The sequence below is a fragment of the Prionailurus bengalensis genome, chromosome A1 (genome assembly GCF_016509475.1).
Source record: "Prionailurus bengalensis isolate Pbe53 chromosome A1, Fcat_Pben_1.1_paternal_pri, whole genome shotgun sequence".
Lineage (NCBI taxonomy): Eukaryota > Metazoa > Chordata > Mammalia > Carnivora > Felidae > Prionailurus > Prionailurus bengalensis.
The window spans coordinates 233,485,393-233,508,348 of NC_057343.1; the positions used below are offsets into that span (position 1 = coordinate 233,485,393).

General features: G+C 44.8%; 1 protein-coding gene across 7 annotated transcripts in view; it reads left to right on the forward strand.

Moving 5' to 3' along the window:
* The window catches only part of SEMA5A (semaphorin 5A), a 481,312-nt gene that overhangs the window by 146,743 nt on the left and 311,613 nt on the right, over window positions 1-22,956 (forward strand). For 5 of the 7 annotated variants that reach the window (XM_043601165.1, XM_043601208.1, XM_043601185.1 and 2 more), the window contains one exon: window positions 20,939-21,134. In XM_043601165.1, the coding sequence (XP_043457100.1) occupies window positions 21,014-21,134 (121 nt within the window). In that variant the 5' untranslated portion in view covers window positions 20,939-21,013. Of the gene's footprint in view, window positions 1-20,937; window positions 21,135-22,956 lie in introns of all 7 variants that reach the window. The other 2 variants (XM_043601174.1, XM_043601191.1) reach the window with 1 other exon arrangement.

Genomic DNA, 22,956 nt, shown 5'->3' on the forward strand with positions numbered 1-22,956 from the left:
CACGAATAGCGTTGTTATTACCATTTGTGTACAAGGTTTTACGTGGACATCTATTTTTATTTTTCTTCGGTTTATACCTAGGACTGGAACTGCTGTGTCACTGGAATTTTTACAGAGAGACGAATCTTTAGTAGCAGCATACATTTGAAATGTAGCTTACACTTTATGAAGTTTAAAACTGTGGTGCTTTCTGGGGCGCCTGGGTGGCTCAGTCATTTAAGCGTCCATCTTCGGCTCAGGTCGTGATCTCACAGTCCGTGAGTTCGAGCCCCGTGTCGGGCTCTGTGCTGACGGCCCAGAGCCTGGAGCCTGCTTCAGATTCTGTGTCTCCTTCTCTCTCTGCCCCTCCCCTCCTCTCTTTCTCTCTCTCAAAAATAAACATTAAAAAAATGTAGGGCTTTCTCTGTTGGTGTTGGTATAATATAGTTGCAAAATTGTCAGTCAACCTAAAGCACAGGGGACATGGGATTGCACAGTGGTTTTTGAGTCAAACCCAAGTGAATTCAAGTTCTGGCCGTGATTTCTAGACTGACAGTAACTGTGGGCTAGAAGGTTAAGTTCTCTGAATCATCATTTCTTGTCTGGATTGAACCCACGTCTGTGATTCTCAAGCTGTCATAGTTTTTCAAAAGGTTTTCATGTCACTGCATGCAAAAATGGTAACATTTGTGTGGGTAATTTGGTAAACTGGGGAGACTTCTCACCTGGAGGCTAAGGGGTTGGTCTCTGGCACACCTGAGTTGGAGTTCTTTGGTATTCTAGGCCATGCTGGATTCTGCTCTACCGTGACTCTCATCTGTGAGGATATGGTTTCCTCAATGTGTCTGCACTCTGGCCTCTTTCCATAACCTCTCCTGTTCTGGTCTGTGAGAATCACCATTAACGACCAGAGAAAAATGTCAGACGATAAACTAAGCTTTGGAAGGGTCATGAGCTCATCGTGTTTTATGTTGACTATGGCATGTAGAGGAAACTCACGAGATTAATGAAGAGTCTGGAGATGTCACTTCTGCACACCTTAGCTCTGAGTTCCACTTAGAAAGTTATAGGGGCGCCTGGGTGGCTCAGCCCGCTAAGTGTCCGTCTTTGGCTCAGGTCATGATCTCACGGTCTGTGAGTTCGAGCCCCACGTCGGTCTCTGTGCTGTCAGCTCAGAGCCTGGAACCTGCTTCAGATTCTGTGTCTCCCTCTCTCTCTGCCCCTCCCCCGCCCGCTCGTGCTGTCTCTCTCTCAAAAATATATAAACGTTAAAAAAAATTAAAAAGAAAAAGTTATGGATAACCCCCACCGACACCCATCATTTGATCTGGCCTTTGATGTAATATTTTTTTTCTAAGTTTCGGAGCATCATTTTGTTTTTCTTGATTTGTTTGATTCTGTGCTTGCTTTGGTCAAAGCTGTCTTCAGTCAGTATGTAGCTTAGGTGAAAAATTGAAATTTAAATTCTGGTTTCCTGTTGTGAGTGAAGTCATCGGCTATGTGGAGTTAGCTCTAGAGAAGCTGGGCATAGCATCTTGTTCTATTTGATTTTTCTCTGGGGATTATAGCACTGATCAGCTCTCCCCTTAGAATAGGAGCACCCGTATCCTACAGGGTGTTGCTGAACCTGAGGGCCCCGAGCTCTGATCAGATAAAAGAATTCTGGGCCTTTTAAAAGTAATTAGAGGCTGTCTTTGACCCCATCTCTCCTGTTCTTGCTGGTGTTTTCAAGCATGACTATGTGTAACAAGAGTGTCAAGACTGGTCTTAATAGGTAGAGAGCTTCTTCTGCCCCAGGGAGAAGGAAATGAATCAGTGACGGGGCTCACATCCTCAATTCCTCTTGACTCTTCTCTGTAGCATTTGCTTAGCAAATAATACGTATAATTTTCTTCTGATGATAATAATCACATGTTCCCCTTTGCAGCAAACTTGCAAAAACAATCCCCCAAAGTATTAAACAATCACGCAGAGCCGCATACCTCGGAACGTTCTAACGATTGGGTGTATTTTCTTCCAGATGCTGATCGTAACAATGAAGATCCACATTGTCATATCTCATAATTATTGAGCACTGACTGTGGGCCTGGCATTGTTCGAAGTGTTTCATATCGATGAGAACAGTACATCTTCACAAACCTTATGAGAAAGGCACAAAGGTTATGCCCACCTGAAGATGGAAATAGAGGACACACAGCCAGCAAGAGGCAGAGTTGGGATTTGTGTCCAATGTACAGTCAGACACGGAGACCGGGCTTTTAGTGTCTATATGTTTCTGTTTCACTCCGAGAGTATGTTTGTGTGTGTGTGCAAGCATGTGAGCATGCATTGTGGGTGCACCCTTCCTCCGTGTGTGTGCATTTATTTACATGTCATACCCAAGAGTTGATTTTTCTGCCAATACACTTAATGTTATGCCTTGAGTATTTCTCATGGCCTTAAATTTTCTCTTAAAAATAATACCCTGTCTGGGGCACCTGAGTGGCTCCGTCAGTGAAACGTCCAACTTTGGCTCAGGTCACAATCTCATGGTTTATGGGTTCGAACCCTGCATCAGGTTCTTTGCTGACAGCTCGGAGCCTGGAGCTTGCTTGGGATTCTGTGTCTCCTTCTTTCTCTCTCAAAAATAAATAAACGTTAAGAAAATTTTAAAAAATAATATCCTGTCTTCCTGATGTAGTTAATTTGTATAGAGCCATTTCCTTCTCTCTAAGCTTCCAAATCATGATTGTAACACATAACACTCAGACTAGGAGGAGCATATTTCAATGTAAATCTTCATTGACATAAAAGATGAATTCCTTTGGAGAATGTCTGGTAAAGCGTATGAATGCTTTTTTTTAAAGAGAAAAGTTTTTTTAATATGTATTTATTTTTGAGAGACAGGGACAGAGCACGAGTGGGGAAGGAGCAGAGAGGGAGACACAGAATCGGAAGCAGGCTCCAGGCTCTGAGCTGTCAGCACAGAGCTCGACATGGGACTCGAACTCACGAACCGTGAGATCATGACCTGAGCTGAAGTTGGTGCTTAACCGACTGAGCCACCCAGGCGCCCGTGTATGAATACTTTTAGGCCCCTTAAAATTTCCCACCAACTGCCTCCTGTTTGTGTTTTAAAAATGGCAGTCAGAGCAACCCTGGATTCCACCAGGTAGGAACCAACTCTTTTCGGACTTCTCAAGTAAGCAGCTTTGTTCCACAACTTGCCAATTCGTCGTGATCTGTGAGATTAGTTACCAACCTAGGTAGATCTGTCCGTGCTCCTCGGCGACAAGGTTTCCTCAGACCGGGAGGTCTGTGCCCCGGAACGTCTGATTTTCCAGAATGAAGTGTTTGTGCATAAAAGCACAGCCCCGCCACCTGCAGCCTCCTCTCCGCCGCTAACGAGCTGCTCTTTGTGGGGCTGTGGTCCTAACCAGAGAGAACCGCAGGAATTTTCCGGGACAGTGAGATTAAGCATCGGATTTGCCTCCCACTGGGATGTTAGAGAAAGCACTTCACTCTCCTCTACGCGCTCGACCGGAAACACGATCCATCGCTTATCGACAAAACAAACGCCCATGTTAACCGTGCTCTGATGAATTGCCAGGGGCGTGTTATTCACCAGGCTAAAGTGGCAGCTCGGAGGCCGGAGGCCAGGCTGGCCGTGTGGGGTCGGAGAGCACTGGTCAGGGCCCGCGTTCCCGAGCGCTTCTCTGCAGTGTGAGCGGAGAGCTTGGCATAATACGGTTTATCGGTGGAAGGCTGATAAAACCAATTTCATTTCCTTAGGCAGGGGTGAATTTGGTTTTTTCCCCGGCCGAGAGGAATCTCAAAAGGGGAGGAGTGGGCGGTCCGCGTCTTAGAAATGTCTGTTACTGACTCACGGTTCATGCCTGCGTGCCTGGCTCTTCCTCACTGGGCTTGAAATGACACTGGGAGTTTCCTGGCTGCGTGGAGAATACTTCTGGGATGTTGGCCCCTGCCCCGCTCCCACTGCCGTTTCTACCTTCTAACCCTCCCTCCTTTAAACCCGCCCTGCCCCTGCCCTGCAGCTACCCTTCTCCCCGTGGTGTCCTCCCCCTGCATCCAGCCAGTCAGAATCCAAGGATGCACCTCAGGGCTCCAGTCTCGTGAGTCAATCCATAAAGCTAATCTCACCTTGCTCATTTATTTTAAACCTGGATATTTTTACTGACTTTAAATTATATAAAATAAGTAAATAAATAAAAATAAATAAATAAATAAATAAATAAATAAATAAATAAATGCTTGTTGGATCTTTAAGCTACGTATAAAATACCTCCACTGTTTTGGAACGACTTTGTCCCTGCAAACATGTAAATAGAAATCATGCGATTTTATTTATTGTACATTTTATTTTCTTTTATTATTTTATTCTATTTTACTTTTTAAAGTTTTTATCTTAAACTTGTTTTAGTAATCTGTCTACTCAACGTGGGGCTCGAACTCATGACCCCGACAGCCACAGTCACCTGCTCTTCTGACTGAGCCCACTCTTCTGCTTTTACAAGACTTAAAGAACGTTCATCTTTTTTTTTTTTAATTAAGTTTTAATTAAAAAAAATTTTTTTTTCAACATTTATTTATTTTTGGGACAGAGAGAGACAGAGCATGAACGGGGGAGGGGCAGAGAGAGAGGGAGACACAGAATCGGAAACAGGCTCCAGGCTCTGAGCCATCAGCCCAGAGCCCGACGCGGGGCTTGAACTCACGGACCGCGAGATCGTGACCTGGTTGAAGTCGGACGCTTAACCGACTGCGCCACCCAGGCGCCCCAAGTTTTAAGTTTTTAAATATAGAGAGAGCATGAGCAGGGGAGAGGGCAGTGGGAGAGAGAGCGAGAGAATCTCCACCCTGAGCTTGGCCTCTGGGATCATGACCTGAGCCGAAATCAAGAGTCCGATACTCCACTGACCAAGCCACCCAGGCCCCAATTTTTCTTTTTCTTTTTTTAATAGTTCTTATTTGTTCATATTTATTAAGACTTTTTTAGTCTTTTTTAGTGTTTCCTAATAGCTAGGGACAACTCTACATCATTTCAAATTAACTCGTGTAATCTTTTTTTTTTTTTTTTTTTTTAATTTTTTTTTCAACGTTTATTTATTTTGGGGACAGAGAGAGACAGAGCATGAACGGGGGAGGGGCAGAGAGACAGAGGGAGACACAGAATCAGAAACAGGCTCCAGGCTCTGAGCCATCAGCCCAGAGCCTGACGCGGGGCTCGAACTCCGGGACCGCGAGATCGTGACCTGGCTGAAGTCGGACGCTTAACCGACTGCGCCACCCAGGCGCCCCAACTCGTGTAATCTTAAGCCATGGTTTTTATCTCCATGTTACAGATGATGGAACTTGAGGCTCACGTTGGAGCTAGTTGGGACCTAGGCGCTCTGGGTTTGTGCCAAGCTCTCCGAAATGTGCCTCCCTACACGGGTGCGTAGGGCAGGGCTGGGCTATGTTAGGCAGAGGAGCACTGCAGGAAGAGTCCTTAACCTTTTGCAGGGCAGAAGCCGGCAGTCAGACCTCCTGCAGTCCTGTCCAACCCCCCTCCCTGTTGGGGAGGGATTTGCCAAACTGATGCAGTCTGACGGTCCTTTTTCTGGACTCACACTTCCAAATTGTTCTTTTGTATTTTCCTGAACATCTATCCACCATCGCCTGGCTTTTGATATTTTGAAATATAGGAATTCAAAACAATTAGGGATTATTTTTCAACCATGGAGACCTTTCCTGTCACGTCCCGAAGGACCTTTCCACATTTCAGGCTAATGAACTGAAGAATAAAATAACCATATGTTCCCAGCATGTCTGAATTTCATAGTATCGCATTATGTGCTAATCATTCGATGCTTTTGTGGCAGCGGATTCAGGGTCTTTATTGACTTGTGATTGTGAAATCTCCCCTAATAGGCTGATTTCCTGCCGGTGAACTTGTAGTTTTCCGCAGAAATTCTCCTGAAACTTGCTGTAAGCGCCATTCAGGGGCACTGGCAGAGAGTAGGTGGGTCTAAACAACAACGTCTTCCATCACTTGGACAAAGACTGTCTTAGTCTGTATCCCCTCTAGTACCTAGTCAGTCAGTCAGTAATATTCTATGTCATACTCTCTTCTAGGCCCTGGGGACATCAGATGAGCAAGACTCAGGCTGGCTCAAGGCTTATATCCTTGTGGGTTAAATAGGCCATAAACAAATATGTCGGTGGAGTGATTTCAGGTAGTTTTAGGTGACATGGAGAGAAAAATCCCAGAATCTGGTGGAGAGTAAGACACAGATGCTCTGGCTGGCCTGGTGGGGGACTCCTTTCTGAGTGGGTGACATCTGAGTGAGGAGGAGGCAGTTGGGAAGGACCTAGAGAAAGGGCCTCGGGGCTCACATGCCAGCAGATCTTGTCTGAAAGGCCATGAGCTTGGTGCATAAAAGGAGGAGGTCGTGCGTGCGTGCGTGCGTGTGTGTGTGTGTGTGTGTGTGTGCACGTGTGTGGCCTGAGCACGGGGCACAGGAGTGTGAGGAAGGTGCTGGAGTGGGGGGGAGTGGGTGGGGCTGACCATAAATGGCTGCTTTTTGGTTCGTGTCCAGGGTTTGCGTTTTCGAGAGGTTGTGAAAGGAGGTATTTCAGGGCTGTAAACGGAAAAAATACCTAATCGGATGAACTCTTTTTCCTTTTTATGTAGTTTTATGGCAGCTACATACTTTCCTTTAAGAATACATAAATATTTTATTATAGTTGTTTTTTCCAGCTTTTTTGAGGTCTAATGACAGAAATTGTATATTTTTGTGATGTTCAATGTGATGTTTAGATATATGTACATATTGTGAAGTGATTGTCACAATCAAGCTAAGTGACACATCCATCACCTTACATAGCTACCTTAGTGTGTGTGTGTGTGTGTGTGTGTGTGTGTGTGTGGTGAGGACATTTAACATCTATTCTCCTAGCAAATTTCAAGTATACAATACTGTATTATTAACACAGCCACCATTTGTACATGAGATCTCCCAGCGCATTCATTTTGGCTAACTGAAACTTTGTATCCCTTTTTAAAAATTATTTAATTTAATTTAATTTAATTTAATTTAATTTAATTTAATTTAATTTTTTAGTGAGGGAGAGAGAGAAAGAGAACAGGGGAGGGGGCAGAGGGAGAAACAGAGAATATTGAGGAGGCCCCCGGCTCAGCGCAGAGCCCGACGTGGGGCTCGATCCCATGACCCTGGGATTATGACCTGAGCTGAAATCAAGAGTCAGATGCTCAGCCCACTGAGCCACGAGGCGCCCCTGAAACTTTGTACCCCTTGGTCAACATCTCCCTATTTCTCCCGCCACCCCTGGTCCCTGGCTACCACCATTGTGCTCTCTGCTTCTAAGCCGTTTTTGGATTCTTTACAAAGATCACTCCGGTTACAACATAGAGTATGGACTTTCGAGCGGGCAAGAGTGAAAAGCCCCAAGACCGACTAGAGAAGGTTCCCGCTGAGTCCAGGTGAGAGATGAAGTCGCTTAACCTGGGACTTCAGCCGTGGGGGCGAGAGAGGAAGACAGGTGTGTGGTCCATTCGCGGGGTTCACTGATGGCTCACAGCCTTCTATGGGGAAATAACAGAAAACAAAATGCCTCTGGCAGTGACGGGGAATTCAGGAAGCAGATGTGGGGAAGGCGAGAATCAGTGTTCCTTTTGGTCCACGTTTGGTAACCTCTGACACAGGTAATTCTCTGTCACTCAAGTAGAAGTGGAAAGCAGACGGAGGTCGCAGTTTGGGGGACAGGTGGAGGAACCTCGGAGACTCGCCAGCTGGTGGGTGAGCCCCCCAGGAGGGGGCAGGGTGGCGGCCAGAGGATGACACAAGACCCCGGGAAGGCTATCCCAGTTGTCCAGAGGCTAGTGCTTTCATCGTTGGCTGGGCTAAATCTTGCTCAGTGAGGTCCGTGACTCTAGGATCGGTGAGCGATGTTGTTGCCAGTTATTTCGTGCAATTTCTGTCCCCAAGGAAACACGTACTCAATGCCCCACACAAAGTCAGCTGGTAGAAAAGAGAGCGTTTTCTGATCTCTTCAGCCAAGTTTCCCACGGCTCCCAATCCCTAGTCAATAAGCAGTCAGTGCAGAAATACGGGAAAGACAAGGATGGTATCTTTGGCACAGCAAGATGACCCTGGGCTTTGAGGCCAGGGACTCACCTGTGAAAAGTTTTAGCTCTCCCATTTGTCGGTGGGGCTGCCTTGATTCTCCATCTCTGTGGAATAGGAGAGACTGATAATACGTATTTTACAGGTTTATTTCAGGGAAAAAAGACTAATACTCTACATAAACATAGAACTTTCTCTTAAATTTTATTATTCTCTGATTGGTACAATCTTTGCATGTATATATATATTTAAATTTTTTTTTAACATTTATTCATTTTTGAGAGACAGAGACAGAATGTGAGTGGGAAGGGGCAGAGAGAGAGAGAGAGAGAGACACAGAATCTGAAACAGGCTTCAGGCTCTGAGCTGTCAGCACAGAGCTTGATGCTGGGCTTGAACTCATGAATGGTGAGATCATGACCTAAGCTGAGGTAGTATGCTTATTAGCTGACTGAGCACCCAGGTGCCTCTCCCTCCCTCTCCCTCTCCCTCTCCCTCTCTCTCTCTCTCTCTTTCCATATATCTTTTCATATATATATATATGTGCATGTATTTATATAAATATATTTAAATGTTTATTTTTATATAAATATATATAGATTTATATAAATATATATATTTAAATGTTTATTTATTTATCTTGAAAGAAAGGAGAGAGATAGTGTGTGCATGAGTGGGGGTAGGGGCAGAGAGAGAGGGAGAGAATCCTAAGCGGGCTCTACACTGTCAGCAAAGAGCTTGACTTAGGGCTGGATCTTACAAACCTTGAGATGACCTAAACTGAGATCAGGAGTCGGATGCTTAACTGACTGAGCCACCTGGCTCCCCTGATTGGTGGAATCTTTTTTTTTATTATTATTTATTATTTTTTTGAGAGAGAGAGAGAGAGAGAGAGAGAGAGAGAGAGAGAGAGAGAATCGCAGGCAGGCTTTGTGCTGACAGCATGAAGCCTGACTCGGGGCTTGAACTCACAAACCCATGAGATCATGAGCTGAGCTGAAACCAAGAGTCAGACACTTAACTGAGCCATCCAGGTGCCCCTGGAATCTTTGATTTTGATTTATGTCTTAGTATTTTTTACTTTTAGCGACGATTTCTTATTCTTGTGTTTAATCAACTGACCCTCAAAATGGCGTTTAGAGTAGTGCCCCCTTCCTTCTGCGGATACGTTCTAAGGCCCCCAGTCGATGCCTGAAACCACAAACAGTAGTGAACTCCATATATCCTGTGTTTTTATAATCCACTTCTATGGCAAATTCAGGTTATAAATTAGGCATAGTAAGAGATTAACAACAGTAGCTAATAGTAAGAATGATTCTAATAACATACTGTAATCAAAGTTATGTGAATGTGGTCTCTCTCAAAATACCTTGTACTGTACGCAGCCTTCTTCCTGTGATAGTGTGAGGTGGTGAAATGCCCCTGTGATGAGATGCAGTGATGTGAATGACACAGGCACGGTGATGTAGTGTAGGCTGCTCTTGACCTTCTGACGACATGTCAGAAGGAAGATCATTTGCTTCTGACCATGGGTAGCTGGAATTGTGGAAAGTGGAACCATGGATAAGGGGAGGTATTACTGCAGAGCTCTCAAGTCCTGCTGTTTCTGTGTGTTCGTTTTTGCTTTTGTTTTTTTTTAATACTGAAGACGGTGACAGCTTTGAATAAACTCAGATGTGTCAACTATGACATGTCTGATCGATTGGGCCCAATAGTTGTTGGTGGATATCATACACAAGGGTCGTTCCCAACTAAAATCTGAAAGCAACAAATCAGGAGCCTTTGCATAAAATAATGCTCATTTTTTCCAAGTGTACCAGCAGTCCATTATCTGTAAATATATCTGATAATATTTCAAAGCAGTTGGTTTTTCACCCTAGGAAAATGAATTTGATGAATCCATTTCTTCTATAAATGATAATATCCTCCTTTTCCTGTCCTTTGACTTTTCAAGTGCTTCCAAGGAATTCTGGCGTTCCAGAGGAATTCAGTCGAACCCCTCAGGGCTCACACGCTTTGGTTATATCTTCCATGTGCTTTCGTGCTTTTAGGCCCAGGAGACTTCCTCTCTCAGCTGGTCTGCCTCTAGTAATCCCTTCATCCCTTTGACCATTAATTGGAAAATTATGACATTTAGAAAGGACATTTCTCAAAACCATGGGAATCCTTGTATTTGGACCAGATGTTAAGAGAATTTTAATAGAGGAATAAAACATCTGTGACAACGAAGAGTGGAGTCACAGACAAAAAGAGAACGTGAACGGCATGTCGATAGGGGCATAAATATTGTAAGGAAGGTAGAGGGGTGTGTGTGGATTCGCATCGTTTCTTCCCATTAAGTCATTTCTCAGGCAGTGATTGTTCGTCCATACTCTGTCCTGTATTGTCCAGAGGTTGAGATTTTCTACAGCCTGGTTTGAACGAGGCAGAGACACAGACAACTGAGGCTTCCAGTGATAAAGGCTATAAGAGAAATGAGTGTTGATGTACAGTGGGGCCAGGTGGGGAATGTGAACTTGGAGATGAAGTGGGAGGAAGGGGAACCCGTCAAGATATATCTGACGTCTCAGAGGTGAGAAATAGAGGGGGTTGGTTACGGTGGGATGGAGGCGCATGACTCTGGATAGGGAAGGGTTGTCAGGATGTGGTGACAAAATGTCAGGGGGCTTTGGGAAGACGACGGAGGGAGAAATGGCAGGTGAGTCCTCATGATGGGCTGGGTATTTGAGTGAATGGTGTAGTTAACCATGAGAGGAAATAGACATGAAGGAGACAGTTGGTAAAGACAGATAATCAGGTCACCTTTCGATGAGATACCTCTGCCCTATCAATGTGAAGACATATATTTTGATTTGTGTCCTTATTATGTACAGAGGTCCCAAAGAGAGTTTTAGATTTGGAAGTCCCCAGGTTATAGAAGGTGTGTAAAGTTGTGTGGGTTTGACAACACAGGCCACTGAGAATGTGCAGGGTGAGAAGAAATGAACGTTCAGCAGAGATTGGGATGCACCTTCATTTAAAGAGAAGAACGAGAAGTCAGAACTGTGGATGTACAAGAACATAGGGAGTTTGGAGTGTTAAGGCAACCGAGGAAGTGGGGGTTTGGGGAGATCTTGAAGGGAAAAAGTCAGTGGGCACGAATGCCCTGGAGATACCCAGCTGCATGAATTCACCAGGGTGGCAGTCAGGAGGTGATGAGTGAAGATCAGTCATGAAAACACAAGGGCGGATCCTTCTCTCCTGCTACGGTTGTGTACTATTGCATGGGTGTGTGTGTGTGTGTGTTGTGTACTATGTTGTACTGTTGCATGTTGCCTTAGCTGTTGCGCCTTCCGGTTAACAAGGAAGAAAGTGGTGCCCCGAGTCCTGCTTAGCTGAACTAAAAACCAATGGGAGCTGTGAAGAATAGTTGATCCACTGTGGGCCATTTATCACTTGATTTCTTATTGTGTCCATATGAATTTCCTGCCTTGAGGAAATATCTCTGGATAAATCTTTTAGAAATTGTTGATGTAGTTGTGCTGCCTTGAAGGGCCCATTATTTTTTCTTCTTTACCCCCTTGCCTCCCTCCCTCCCTCCCCCTCTCTTTCTTTTCTTTCTTTCTTTCTTTCTTTCTTTCTTTCTTTCTTTCTTTCTTTCTTTCTTTCTTTCTTTCTTTCTCTTTCCTTCTTTCTCCCTTCCTTCCTTCTTTTACTTTTCTTTCTCTCCTTCCCTTCCTCCTTCCCCCTTCCTTCCTTCTTTCCTTTTTTCTCCCTTTCTCTCTCTCTCTCCTTCTTTCTTTCTTTCTTTCTTTCTTTCTTTCTTTCTTTCTTTCTTTGTTCCTTCCTTCCTTCCTTCCTTCCTTCCTTCCTTCCTTCCTTCCTCCTTTCCTTTCCTTTCCTTTCCTTTCCTTTCCTTTCCTTTCCTTTCCTTTCCTTTCCTCCCCTTCCCCTTCCCCTTCCCCTTCCCCTTCCCCTTCCCCTTTCCCTTCCCTTCCCTTCCCTTCCCCTTTCCCTTTCCCTTTCCTTTCGTTCTTGCCTTTCGTTCTAGCACAGAAGTAGATTGAACTTTCACTTAGTTTTAAAACCTGCTGACAGATAAAATTAATATTGCCTTTGTGTAAATAATAATTTTATCTAATGGACTTCATTTATTTTTATGGTTCCTCCAGGCGATCTGGAGCTAAACAAGGGGGAAAAGGCAAAACTGTAATAACAATTCCCTTTGAAGAGAGATATGAAACGAGGTCACTGGAGCCGAACCATTACTGAAATGTATAAAATCATTTAATGTTTGGTTTTTCCCAATGTATATCATGAGGTCATTTTATATAGTCATAAAATTCCATCTTAGTTCAGATATGATAAAAATCTATGAGTAACAGAGCCAACTTCATATTCAGTTACCTGAAGGTGGCAGCCAGCGGTCCCTCTGTATGTAAGGGCAGTCAGTGTTTTCATTAACACGTTCCCACAGTGTTTCTCTAATTCATTTGTGTTAAATCTTTTTTTGAATGAAAGTTGGCAAAGTTACGTGGGTTAAAATAATATAAAAAGGATCCAACTTTTACAAAAAATGTATGTAATAATTGAAGATGCGTTATGTTTGGGGAACATCCTGATTCTCCTTATAGACTCAACACAATAACAAGAAAGCTTTAATTTCACTTCATTTCCCAAAGAATAAAATGTTCAGTTATTGGTTTTGAAAAAGGTTAGGAGCATCTATTTACTCGAACACTGTGCAAACGTAAGGGTATCGTTTTATTGATTCTTCATTTAATCCCATTTCCTGTTCAGTGCCTTGAATATCTGATACTATGGTAAAGAAATACCACAGATTCATTCAAGATACGTTCCTTCCAGCCCTGAAGGCAGCCTGCACTTTGAATTCCTGGATCGTTCATTCCTGCTTTTCTGAACACTGTAATTTGAACCCCTGCGGAAGCCGTAGCTTCTGTCTTCTCCCTCCATTCAGAGGGAAGTGCTCCTCCTGTGTTTCCTAAGACTTTGCTCTTCCTTCCGTTTGATAATTATCTAGGGATAGACCTTCACTTGCTTAACTCATTCTTACCTATGACCTGGAAGTGCCTGGACTGTGTCATCGTCCTCTTTGCCCTGCTGTGTTGGAGGGCCGTCTCTTGACCACAGGTGACATCCTTCAGTGGGGCGGACTGGGTTAATGATGATACCTCCTAAGACCCTGGCCATTTCCCCGCTAATGGTTCATCCTTTGTGATTTGCTGGAAGCAAAACTATGTTCCTGGGGGTGGTTCAGGCCGTTTGGACTTGTGTCCCCAAGTGTAAAACCAGTGTGAGCAGGAAGACCGAGTGCGCCCTGTAGGAGCCAGGCCACCACTCACTCAGCTGGTCTTAACATTCGCTTGTGGGATCCTTGACCCTGGCTGAGCCTTGGCCTTCTCAGCTGCCGTGATTTCACCCCTCCCCACCCCTTCCTCCTCAAATGCAGTGGGTTGTTGACTCATTTCCTGTCTCTTGTGCCAAGGGACTGCACAAACCACCTCACAGTGTTGTTTGCTCAGGGCAAGGGATGGGTGAATTCTAAATGCCAAAGAGTATGTTGGCTGTGTGATTCCTGATTGACGCAGACAGCTGATTTGGCATGTTGGAACGCATGAACTTGGGACCGTAACCGTAGCTTGCTTATCACAGAATAGATCGAACTCGGAACGAGGACAGGCTATGTGGCCATACACGCAGAATGTGATGAGGATGCCTGTACTGTAACTGGCACCCCACGGTTCCCCCAAAGGGGCCGCCACTTGGGCTGGTGCGGGCGGCCCCCATGTGTGCCTGCGGAAAGGGAAAGCCAGCCTGAACCTTGGTAGCGGAAAAACCGTGTGGTAGCAGGCATCAGCAGAGGTACTAATGCGTGTGCAACGCTTACTCTGAGGATGCTGGTTAGACCAGAGAGGCCGACGGGAAGCCTCCGCAGTGGGAGGAGTGGACGTGGATTTGGCTGACAGCCTGTTGGTGAAAGGGCACTCTACTTTCTCTCGAAAGCATTGAAGGAGTCCTGGACCTTGTCCTCATCATCTTGGCCCTCCTGTGCTGGGGGGGGGGGGGGGGGGCGTCTCTTGACCACAGGTGACATCCTTCAGTGTGGCTGGCTGGGTTAATGATGACACCCCCTAAGACCCTGGCCATTTCCACGCCAACGGTTCATCCCTTGTGATTTGCCAGAGACAAAACTATGTTCCAGGGGGTGGTTCGAGACCAGGGGTTTTGAACAGGGCAGGGCTGTTTACCCAGCAGCAGCTGACAGTTGTGCAAAGGATGCCGTGTTTGGTGGTACCGAAGTGTGCAGGATGGTGGGATGTTGCCTTCAGTTTGGGCTGGGCCTTTAGTCTCTGGGGGAGCAGTTCTTCTGATGCGATGGAATTGGGCCAAGAGGTGGAAAGATCAGTGCACACAGACCTTGCAGAAGAGATGTCTGTCCATCCTCTCCTACAGTTGTGCTGTTTGTGTTGTTTTTTTTTAAGTTTTTTTTTTTAAATTATTTTTGAGAAAGAGAGAGAGAGAGAGAGAGAGAGAGAGAGAGAGAGAGGCAGAGAAAGGGGGAGACACAGAATCCGAAGCAGGCTCCAGGCTCCGAGCTGTCAGCAGAGTCCCACATGGAGCTCAGACTCGCAAACTGCCAGAACATGACCTGAGCTGAAAGTCGGGCACTCAACCGAGTGAGCTACTCAGGCGCCCCTGTTTTAGATGTCACAGTAGACCGACTTCTTACAATTAAGAGGCACAGGCTTGACACTGGCCTCAGCCCTCTGATACGGACTATTGCGCTGTAGGCAGGCAGGCGTGGGCCTGGCTACCTGAGTCTCCCCATCAGCTCCCCGGCTTTGTTCCTACCTGCCTCCTTCGTCCTGTCTCCGAAGGAAGTCCTGAAAGCCATCAGGAAGGAGCCAAGCCAGAGAGTTTCTGTGGATTCTGAATTGCGCCAGTGGATCCGGCCCCTTCTAAATATTCCAGCAGGTCTGAAACCCAGAAGAAAGCCAGTTTCCCCTGCACAGAAGTACACTAAGCTTATTTTGGGTCTGTTTTTATTAATAACTGGTTAGACTTTGTTCCCTAAGCAAAACTTTTTGTGTAAGCTTTCGTTCTTTTGATTTCTTTTTTATCTGACAGCATTTTTTTTTTTTAAACTAAAAGGAACAGTTAGTTTTTTGTTCGCTGGAGCCTTTTCATTTGCAGTGTGGGTGTGAATGGGAAATGTTATTTATTGCCCAAACACTTATATGCAGAGTTTTGCTTATTTAGATCGAGCTTATAGAGAGTTCCGCCCACATCAGGAAACTGAAAGGAAGGCTTCAGGGACTTTGGAAGTAGAAGCAACAAAAATGTTTTTATTTTGAAGCCCAAATCAGCCTGTTGTGCTAAATCTTCTTCCGGTTAGCCAAATCATTTGTTTAGCATTCAATCACCTAATATATTTTCAACTTTCCAGAGGTGCTAGGATGAAATCAGAACAACTTTCATTGAAATTGATCCTCTGAAAATTCCTTCCTAATGTATTTCCCCAACGTAGCAAGTAGGTGTAATTAACGTGGCTTTCATTTTTCTTGGAGTTTTGCTGAAAGGAGTCAATACAAAGTCAGTTGGGTGATTTATGTAAGTGTATTTTTAAAATAAACTTTCAGGTGATGACAGCTTGCTTAATTTCTAAAGAGGAGAGGGATTATGATCCACATAAACCAGAAGTTCTCAACCGGGGGCGATTTGGCAACGGAGACAATTTCGGTCGGCGCACGTGGAGTCGGGGGGCGCTCCCCACATCGAGTGGGTGGAGGCCAGGGATGCTGCTAAGTGCACAGAGCAGCCGCCAGAACACATAACTATTTGCCTGTAACTGTCAGTCGTGCTGAGATGCAACACTAAAATCCCTGATATAAATATGCTGCCCCCCCCACCGCCAAGAGGCAACAGCGTTATTATATTCAGAAGAAGTTAAAATTGCAGAATCCAGGATGGAGGGACCTGCTGTTGAGATCTAAGCCTGTTTGGAGTAAAAGACTATTCAAGGAATTAGCCTCGCAGGGTGACCTGCTCAGAGAAGCCCCGTCTTAGTGCAGACTGTGAATGCCCTTCCCTGGCGTCTTACCGGGACGGCTGTATCTTTATTTTGAGACAAAAGGTAACATAGTCTGAAAATTACAAACTTCTAAAAATCACCTCGTTCTCATTAAATGTGCTTTCCTTAGGTTACCGTGGCAGACATATAATTTCATCTCATTACCGTGGGGCTGCGCATCCCCTTTTAGCCGCTCTCGCGCTTGAAAGGACGTGTCCCTCTTCCCTAATTGTCACTTTCCAAATCCCCGGGAAGACACGTGCCAGGCACTGTGTTATTTCTCTCTGCCTTTCCTTCAGGAGGTGACCGTGTTAGCCTGGAGATGCAAGGGATGACTGCCTTCGACGTAGGCCGGTTCCGGCTGGCCGTGGGTCTGCTGGACGTGTTTCACAGTTAACAGAAAGGGATTGTGTGTTGGCTTGGGCCGGACACACTGACAAACTATGTGCCAGGGGAGCATTTGCTCTTAGCTCCTAGCTGGCCTGAGCTTGGTCTCGGAGGTCGAGGCAGGGCGGTGCCCTAATCCCTCTCTGTGATGGAGTGTTGCTGAGGGAGAACAGGGGTCACAGCTACCACTTCCTGTGCCTGTTGGGCACCAGGCATGGGTGTAAGAGCTTGGCATCATGCCTGCCCCAGAGCTAGCACCTCATGCAAGTTCATTGTCCTTCCCATGGTATTTTTATCATTGCCAGTTTTTTTTAAGTTTATGTATTTTGAGGGGGGGGGGAAGGGAGGGGCAGAGAGAGAGGGAGAAAGAGAGAGAGAATCGCAAGCAGGCCCCACACTGTCAGCACAGAGCCTGACTCGGGGCTCAAACTCACGAACTGAGAGATCATGACCTGAGTCGCAATCAAGAGTTGGTTGCTTCACCGACTGAGCCGCTCGAGCACCTCGGTTGCCAGTTTGCTTTGACACGGAGCAGTGATAATGGACCTGTAGCCTTCCCTGAGTGGGCTGGTGCCAGTGCTTTGGATCTCCTTGTTCTGAAGAGAACAAAATTAGGTCTAAAACACACCTCCGATGGGTGTTCTTCTATGTTAACATACTTCGTTTGGTGAAATTTCCTTCCTAGTCTCAGGTCCAAAGGGTAAGAAACGATGGACTGGTCCATGTGTTTACGTCTAGGCTGAAGTTCTACAGCAGCCTCCAACTGTGTGGACCATGCCCCTTTGCCAAGAATGCAATTGATCGTACTTCTGATTTTATAACCCAGGAGAAAAATAACACCTGTGACTCATTGTCCATTACCATGTGCTGTGCCTGGGCAGGGATGATGGACCCATTGGACAGGTGTGCCCTTGGCTCGTCGTTTACTTCTCCACTCCTTCCTGAGCCTTCACGTTCAGGGTTTCTCCCTCCTGAAGAAGGCATACTCTTGCCTCATCATGATTTGAGTCCCAGCTCTTGTTTTCTCTGCCCAGCTTGACTATTTTTGTCAGTGGGAGCATTGAATGAATGGGACTCAAGATAAGAGACTGAATTTCATGTGCCATCAACTTTATGTTTTCTCTATCTTGGCATCACGCCATATATTCATGTGCACGCTTTTAGGACCAGGGTCCTTTTTTTCCATTCAAAACCAGTTTCTTTACTAGGATTCTAATAGTTTGCCGCCTTAGTATTTTCTGGATCTTCTTCTATCCTAAGAGCTCCACTCCCTCTTAAACCTACAATTTCTTCTCTACTACAAGAAGCCATATTTGGCTGTCTTCTTGACCTTGGACTTCTCTTAACTTTGATCTTTCAGTGCTTCGTGATTTCATTGATTCTTTTTTTTTTTTTTTTTTTTTTTTTGGTACCTGGCCTTCGAGGTGGCCATGTATGTTCTGTCCCATTTTTGCTGCATCCATTCCTAAAGCTGATGAGTGGTCTTTACGACTCAGCCATCAAAAAGAATGAAATCTTGCCATTTGCGATGATGTGGATAGAGCTAGAGTGTACTCTGTGAAGTGAAATAAGTCAGTCAAAGAAAGACAAATATCACATGCTTTCACTCATATGTGGAACGTAAGGAACAAAACAGATGAACATAAGGGAAGGGGGGTAATAGAAGAGAGGAAACAAACTATAAGAAACTCTTAATGATAGAGAACAAACTGAGAATCAGTGGAGGGAGATGGGTGGGGGGTGGGCTAAATGGGTGATGGGTACTAAGGAGGGTACGTATTGTGATGAGCACTGGGTGTTCTTTGTAAGTGACGAATTCCTAATTCTACTCCTGGGACTATTATTACACTGCATGTTAACTACCTAGAATTTAAATAAAAACTTGAAGAAAACATAAAGCTAATGGTCTTTGCCTCCTCAGGTTACAGTTGACCAAGCCCCTTTTAAAATGTGTAATTTCTATACGCCAGTCTACCTGGACTTCCATGTGGCCCTGTGCCCTCAGTACTCCATCTTTATTTTCCTTCTTGTATCTTTGTGGGGTCACTTGTTAAATTACCAATTCTCAGCAGACAGTTCTCTGCAGCCTTTTCTTTTCCTTCCATGCTTTCCCCTGGTGAATCTTAGCCATTCCCATAATGTCAGTCAGAGAAAGCATTCCATACATTGTATGCTATCTCTGAATCTCTGTTTTGCTTTCTGAGCACCCGACCTGGATTTTCAGCCATCTTCTCCATTGCCTGAAATATTCTCTCAGCATCCTATACCCAACACATACAAAACTAAATGATCGTATTCTCATCTGAACAAAGTTAGTTCTCTAGTGATTATTATTGAAATGAGGGGCATTGCCACTCTGAGGGGTGCCCTTATTCTCTATCTTGAGTCTATTTGTGTCTCTTTGCTTTCTTTTCCCTCAAGTGTAGCAGATTAGAACATCCGCCATTTTGTTATATTCTGTACTTTGGGCATTAGGAATTTGGGTAGGGCTCAGTTGGGTGATTCTTTTGCTCTTGTGATACTGAAGTTACTCAGTTTCAGCTGTACTCACATATCAGGTGGGGATGGCTGGGAAGTTGGCCTCAGTGGGAAATGTCACTAGGAGTCCCTATAAGTGGTCTCTGTAATCTGGCTGTCTCCCGGTAGATGGGCTTCTGATCTGTTTTCTTAGTACCCCAGAGAAGGTGTTCTAAGAGAGAGGAAGTGGAAATTGCCAGTCTCTTCGGGTCTGGGCTTGGAAATGAGCATGCCATCACTTCAGTTAAATTTGTGAACAAAACAGTCACAGAGCCGATCCAGATTCAAGAGAACGGGCATAAACCTAGCTTTCATGGGAGGAAGGTTGGAGGGGCCATGGCCATGTTTAATTTGCCATACTTCCCTTACCCATCACACTGAGTGTTTGCTCACCACGCAAAGTCACAGCTTCATTTATTTCTCTTCTGAATAGTTGCCATAGTTTCAAATGAACTTCTCTACCTCCATGGTCTTCTTTATCCAATTTCTTGCATACACTATTGTAAGAACAATGTTTTAAGTATTTCTTGTGCTGTTATCTCGTGGTAGCTTGTTGAGTAAAAATAGAGACCTCAGACCTTGGTATAGTGTGCCTTCCAAATCTTAACTCAACCTCCTTCTGTCTAAACTGCTTCCCACTAGTCTCCTTTAGATCTCCTAGGGTCTGGCTCAATTACAGGAAACCATTCCCCAAACTGTTATTACCTCCTCCTTCCTCTTGCCCCTTGAGGGCACCCCTGCACCCCTGTTCCCTTGGCATGGAATGCACTTCCAGAAACCTGCATGTGTTGAAATCCTTCATATCCTTTAGTATTAAGCTCAAACACAAACTCTTCACGGGACCCATCCTTGGGTCCTCTAAATGGCAGTGGCATTCCCTCCAAGGCCCCATGGCACCCCTGCTCCTTTCGACGGTTTTCTAACAGCTTAGCTTACAGTTATTTTTGCAAGCCTATCTTGTTTTAAAGCTTATTAATCTTTAAAATTATGCCTATTCTTTAAAGTCTCGTAGCTGCCAGCGTACCAATTGCATTTCACCCAGTAGGTGCTCACTATGGATTTTTTTATTTGATTCACGCTTGATTTCCAGCCAGAAACTCTGCAGGCAGGCCGTGTATAAATCTCAAAGGATAAATTCACCAAATATGGGCAGTTTGTAAGAGTCGGGTGGCACAATGTTAGTCGGGTTGTTGGTAAAAGACAGTGGTCGTGGCCTTATGAAACGAGGGCTTTGGATGTCAAAAAGGAAAAGGTAGAGTTCCTTAGGGTTTCCCCGCATAGATCCCTGCTAGCGCGAGGGGATGAGGAAGGGCAAAACCTTCAGCGATCACAAACATTAAGCTGCACTAAAAAAAAAATTTTTTTTTAATGCTTATTTATTTTTGAGAGAGACAGAGACAGGATGCCCGGGGGTTAAGGGCAGAGAGAGAGGGAGACACAGAATCTGAAGCAGGCTCCAGGCTCCAGGCTCCGAGCTGTCAGCACAGAGCTCGAACTCATGAGCTGAAAAGGGCAGTTTGTCCAAGCACTCGAAGGCTCTCCCCCTTTTTTAAAAATTCTTTTTAATTTTATTTATTTTGAGAGCAAGCCAGCAAGAGTGGGGAAGGATCAGAGAGAGAGGGAGAGAGAGAGAATCCCAAGCAGGCTCCAAACACTGTCAGTGTGGAGCCCGACGTGGGGCCTGTTCCCATGAACCGTGAGATCATTACCTGAACTGAAATCAAGAGTCCACCGCTTAACAGACTGAGCCACACAGTCTCTCCTTTTTTAAAAGTAGTGATGAGGCTTTCCTACAAGATCCCCGCACCAGAAAACGCAAACTCACGTTCATCGGATTGTTCTCTTTTGTGTGTTTTAGGCACTTCCCCCACATGACAGGAGGACGAACTTCTGGTTAGGAGACAACTACCTGGAGCCCACGCCTCTGCCTACCATGAAGGGGACCTGTGTCATTGCATGGCTGTTCTCAAGCCTGGGGTGGTGGAGACTCGCCCAGCCAGAAACGGACGCATCTCAGTGCCAGAGAGTGGAACACCCGGTCATTTCCTATAAAGGTGAGGGACAGGCACGCTCGGACTGCAAGGGCACCCCTTAAATGCACATCCCGTGTTCAGTGATCGGGAAGAGCAGCGGGTCTTGCTCTGTCGCTCTGTGACTCTTGTTCCAGACATTGTTTAAAATACGAGCGAAAATACAAAATCTCCCACTGCAGGAATTTCCTGTCCCGAAACTGATCACTACTATCTCTTTCAGGAAGAATTCAGCATTGGAGTTATCACGGCCATGGTTGAGGCCACCTTTTCTTAACGGTGCTGTGAGCCTCCTAGGCATTTAAACCAGGGGATAAAAATGTGATCTGAAGCAAAGAATTCTTCGCTTCAGCGTTTCCCTACAAAACCTTAGTCTTAACACAAAACTTACACCGTGGTCTCTATCTGGCATTGCATGGCAGACAGAATTGATTTCATGTCTCAAGTATCTCCATGGGTCTGTGGGATTAATTAATTAGTGTGTAAATTCAGTCATTTGTTCTTTTATTTATCAAAATTTATTTAAGGCTGTCTATACTCTGGGTACTCTAAACAGCCAGGATGAAAAGTAGGTTAGTGTTTGTCCCTGTCCTCAAGGAACTTGCAATTCTATCATGAAGCCAATTATAATTAATGAGACATTGTATTTTAATAATTCATGCAATAAATAGTTTTATGTTTGTTATGTTTTAAACTTTATATCATGAAAAATGTCAAATATATGCAAAAATAGAAAGAATAGTCTAAGGAACACCAACCCAACATTTATTTTTATTTATTAAAAAAATGTTTTTAATGTTTACTCATTTTTGAGAGACAGAGAGAGAGAGACAGAGTATGAGTGGGGGAGGGACAAAGAGAGAGGGAGACACGGAATCCGAAGTAAGCTTCAGTCTCCAAGCTGTCAGCACAGAGCCCGACATGGGACTCAAACTCATGGACCACAAGATCATGACCTAAGCTGAAGTCATACGCTTATCTGACTGAGCTACCCAGGTGCCCCGTAACCCAACATTTATTAATTCCGGGCCCACCATTTTTCTCCCAATCCCCACACATGTTCTATCTCACACCCGCCAAATTATTTTGAAGCAAATCCAAGAAATCGTATAATTGTATCTATAATATTTTAGTTCTTAACTGTCAAACAAAGGGAATTCTCAGCACCATTATCACATCCGAGAAAAAAGAAATGCAAAAAAACCCTCAATTCCATAAAGTCATCTGATATCCAGTGAGTATCGTGAGATCCAGATCCCTGATGGTCTCATGAATGCTGATGCATTTTTTTGTTAACAGTTGGATTGACTCAGGGTTTAAATGGAGTTGATCCATAGCGATTGGTTGGTATGGCTCTTAAGACTCTTCTAATTGTGCACTGTTTTGCGGTGGTGGTTTTGTTTCCCGTGCAAATTAATTACAAAAGAAATCGGAGCTCTTTATCCTGCAGAGTTTCCCACAGTCTGGATTTGGCCAAGTGCATCCCATTGGTGTTGAAATGTTCTTCTGTCCCGAATATTTGTGTAAATTCAGAGTAGGAGCCAGAGGCGGCTTAGATTCAGGGTCGACTCTTTCTGTCTCTCCCGTGTCACGGATGCTGCGGTGTCCTTCTCTTGGGAGGCAGGTAATGTGAAATTAGTAGTCACTGATGATCACGGCCTAAATCTACCAATTCCTTCATGGGTGTGAAACTGGGATTTCCTAATTTTATGATTCTTTCTTCATTTAACAGCAAGAATACTTCTGTATAAAGTAACTTTCCCTTATCAACTACTTGAATATCCTGAGGACACACTCATATAGGAAATATAGAATCATTGTTAATACATGGATTTTAACATTTGAA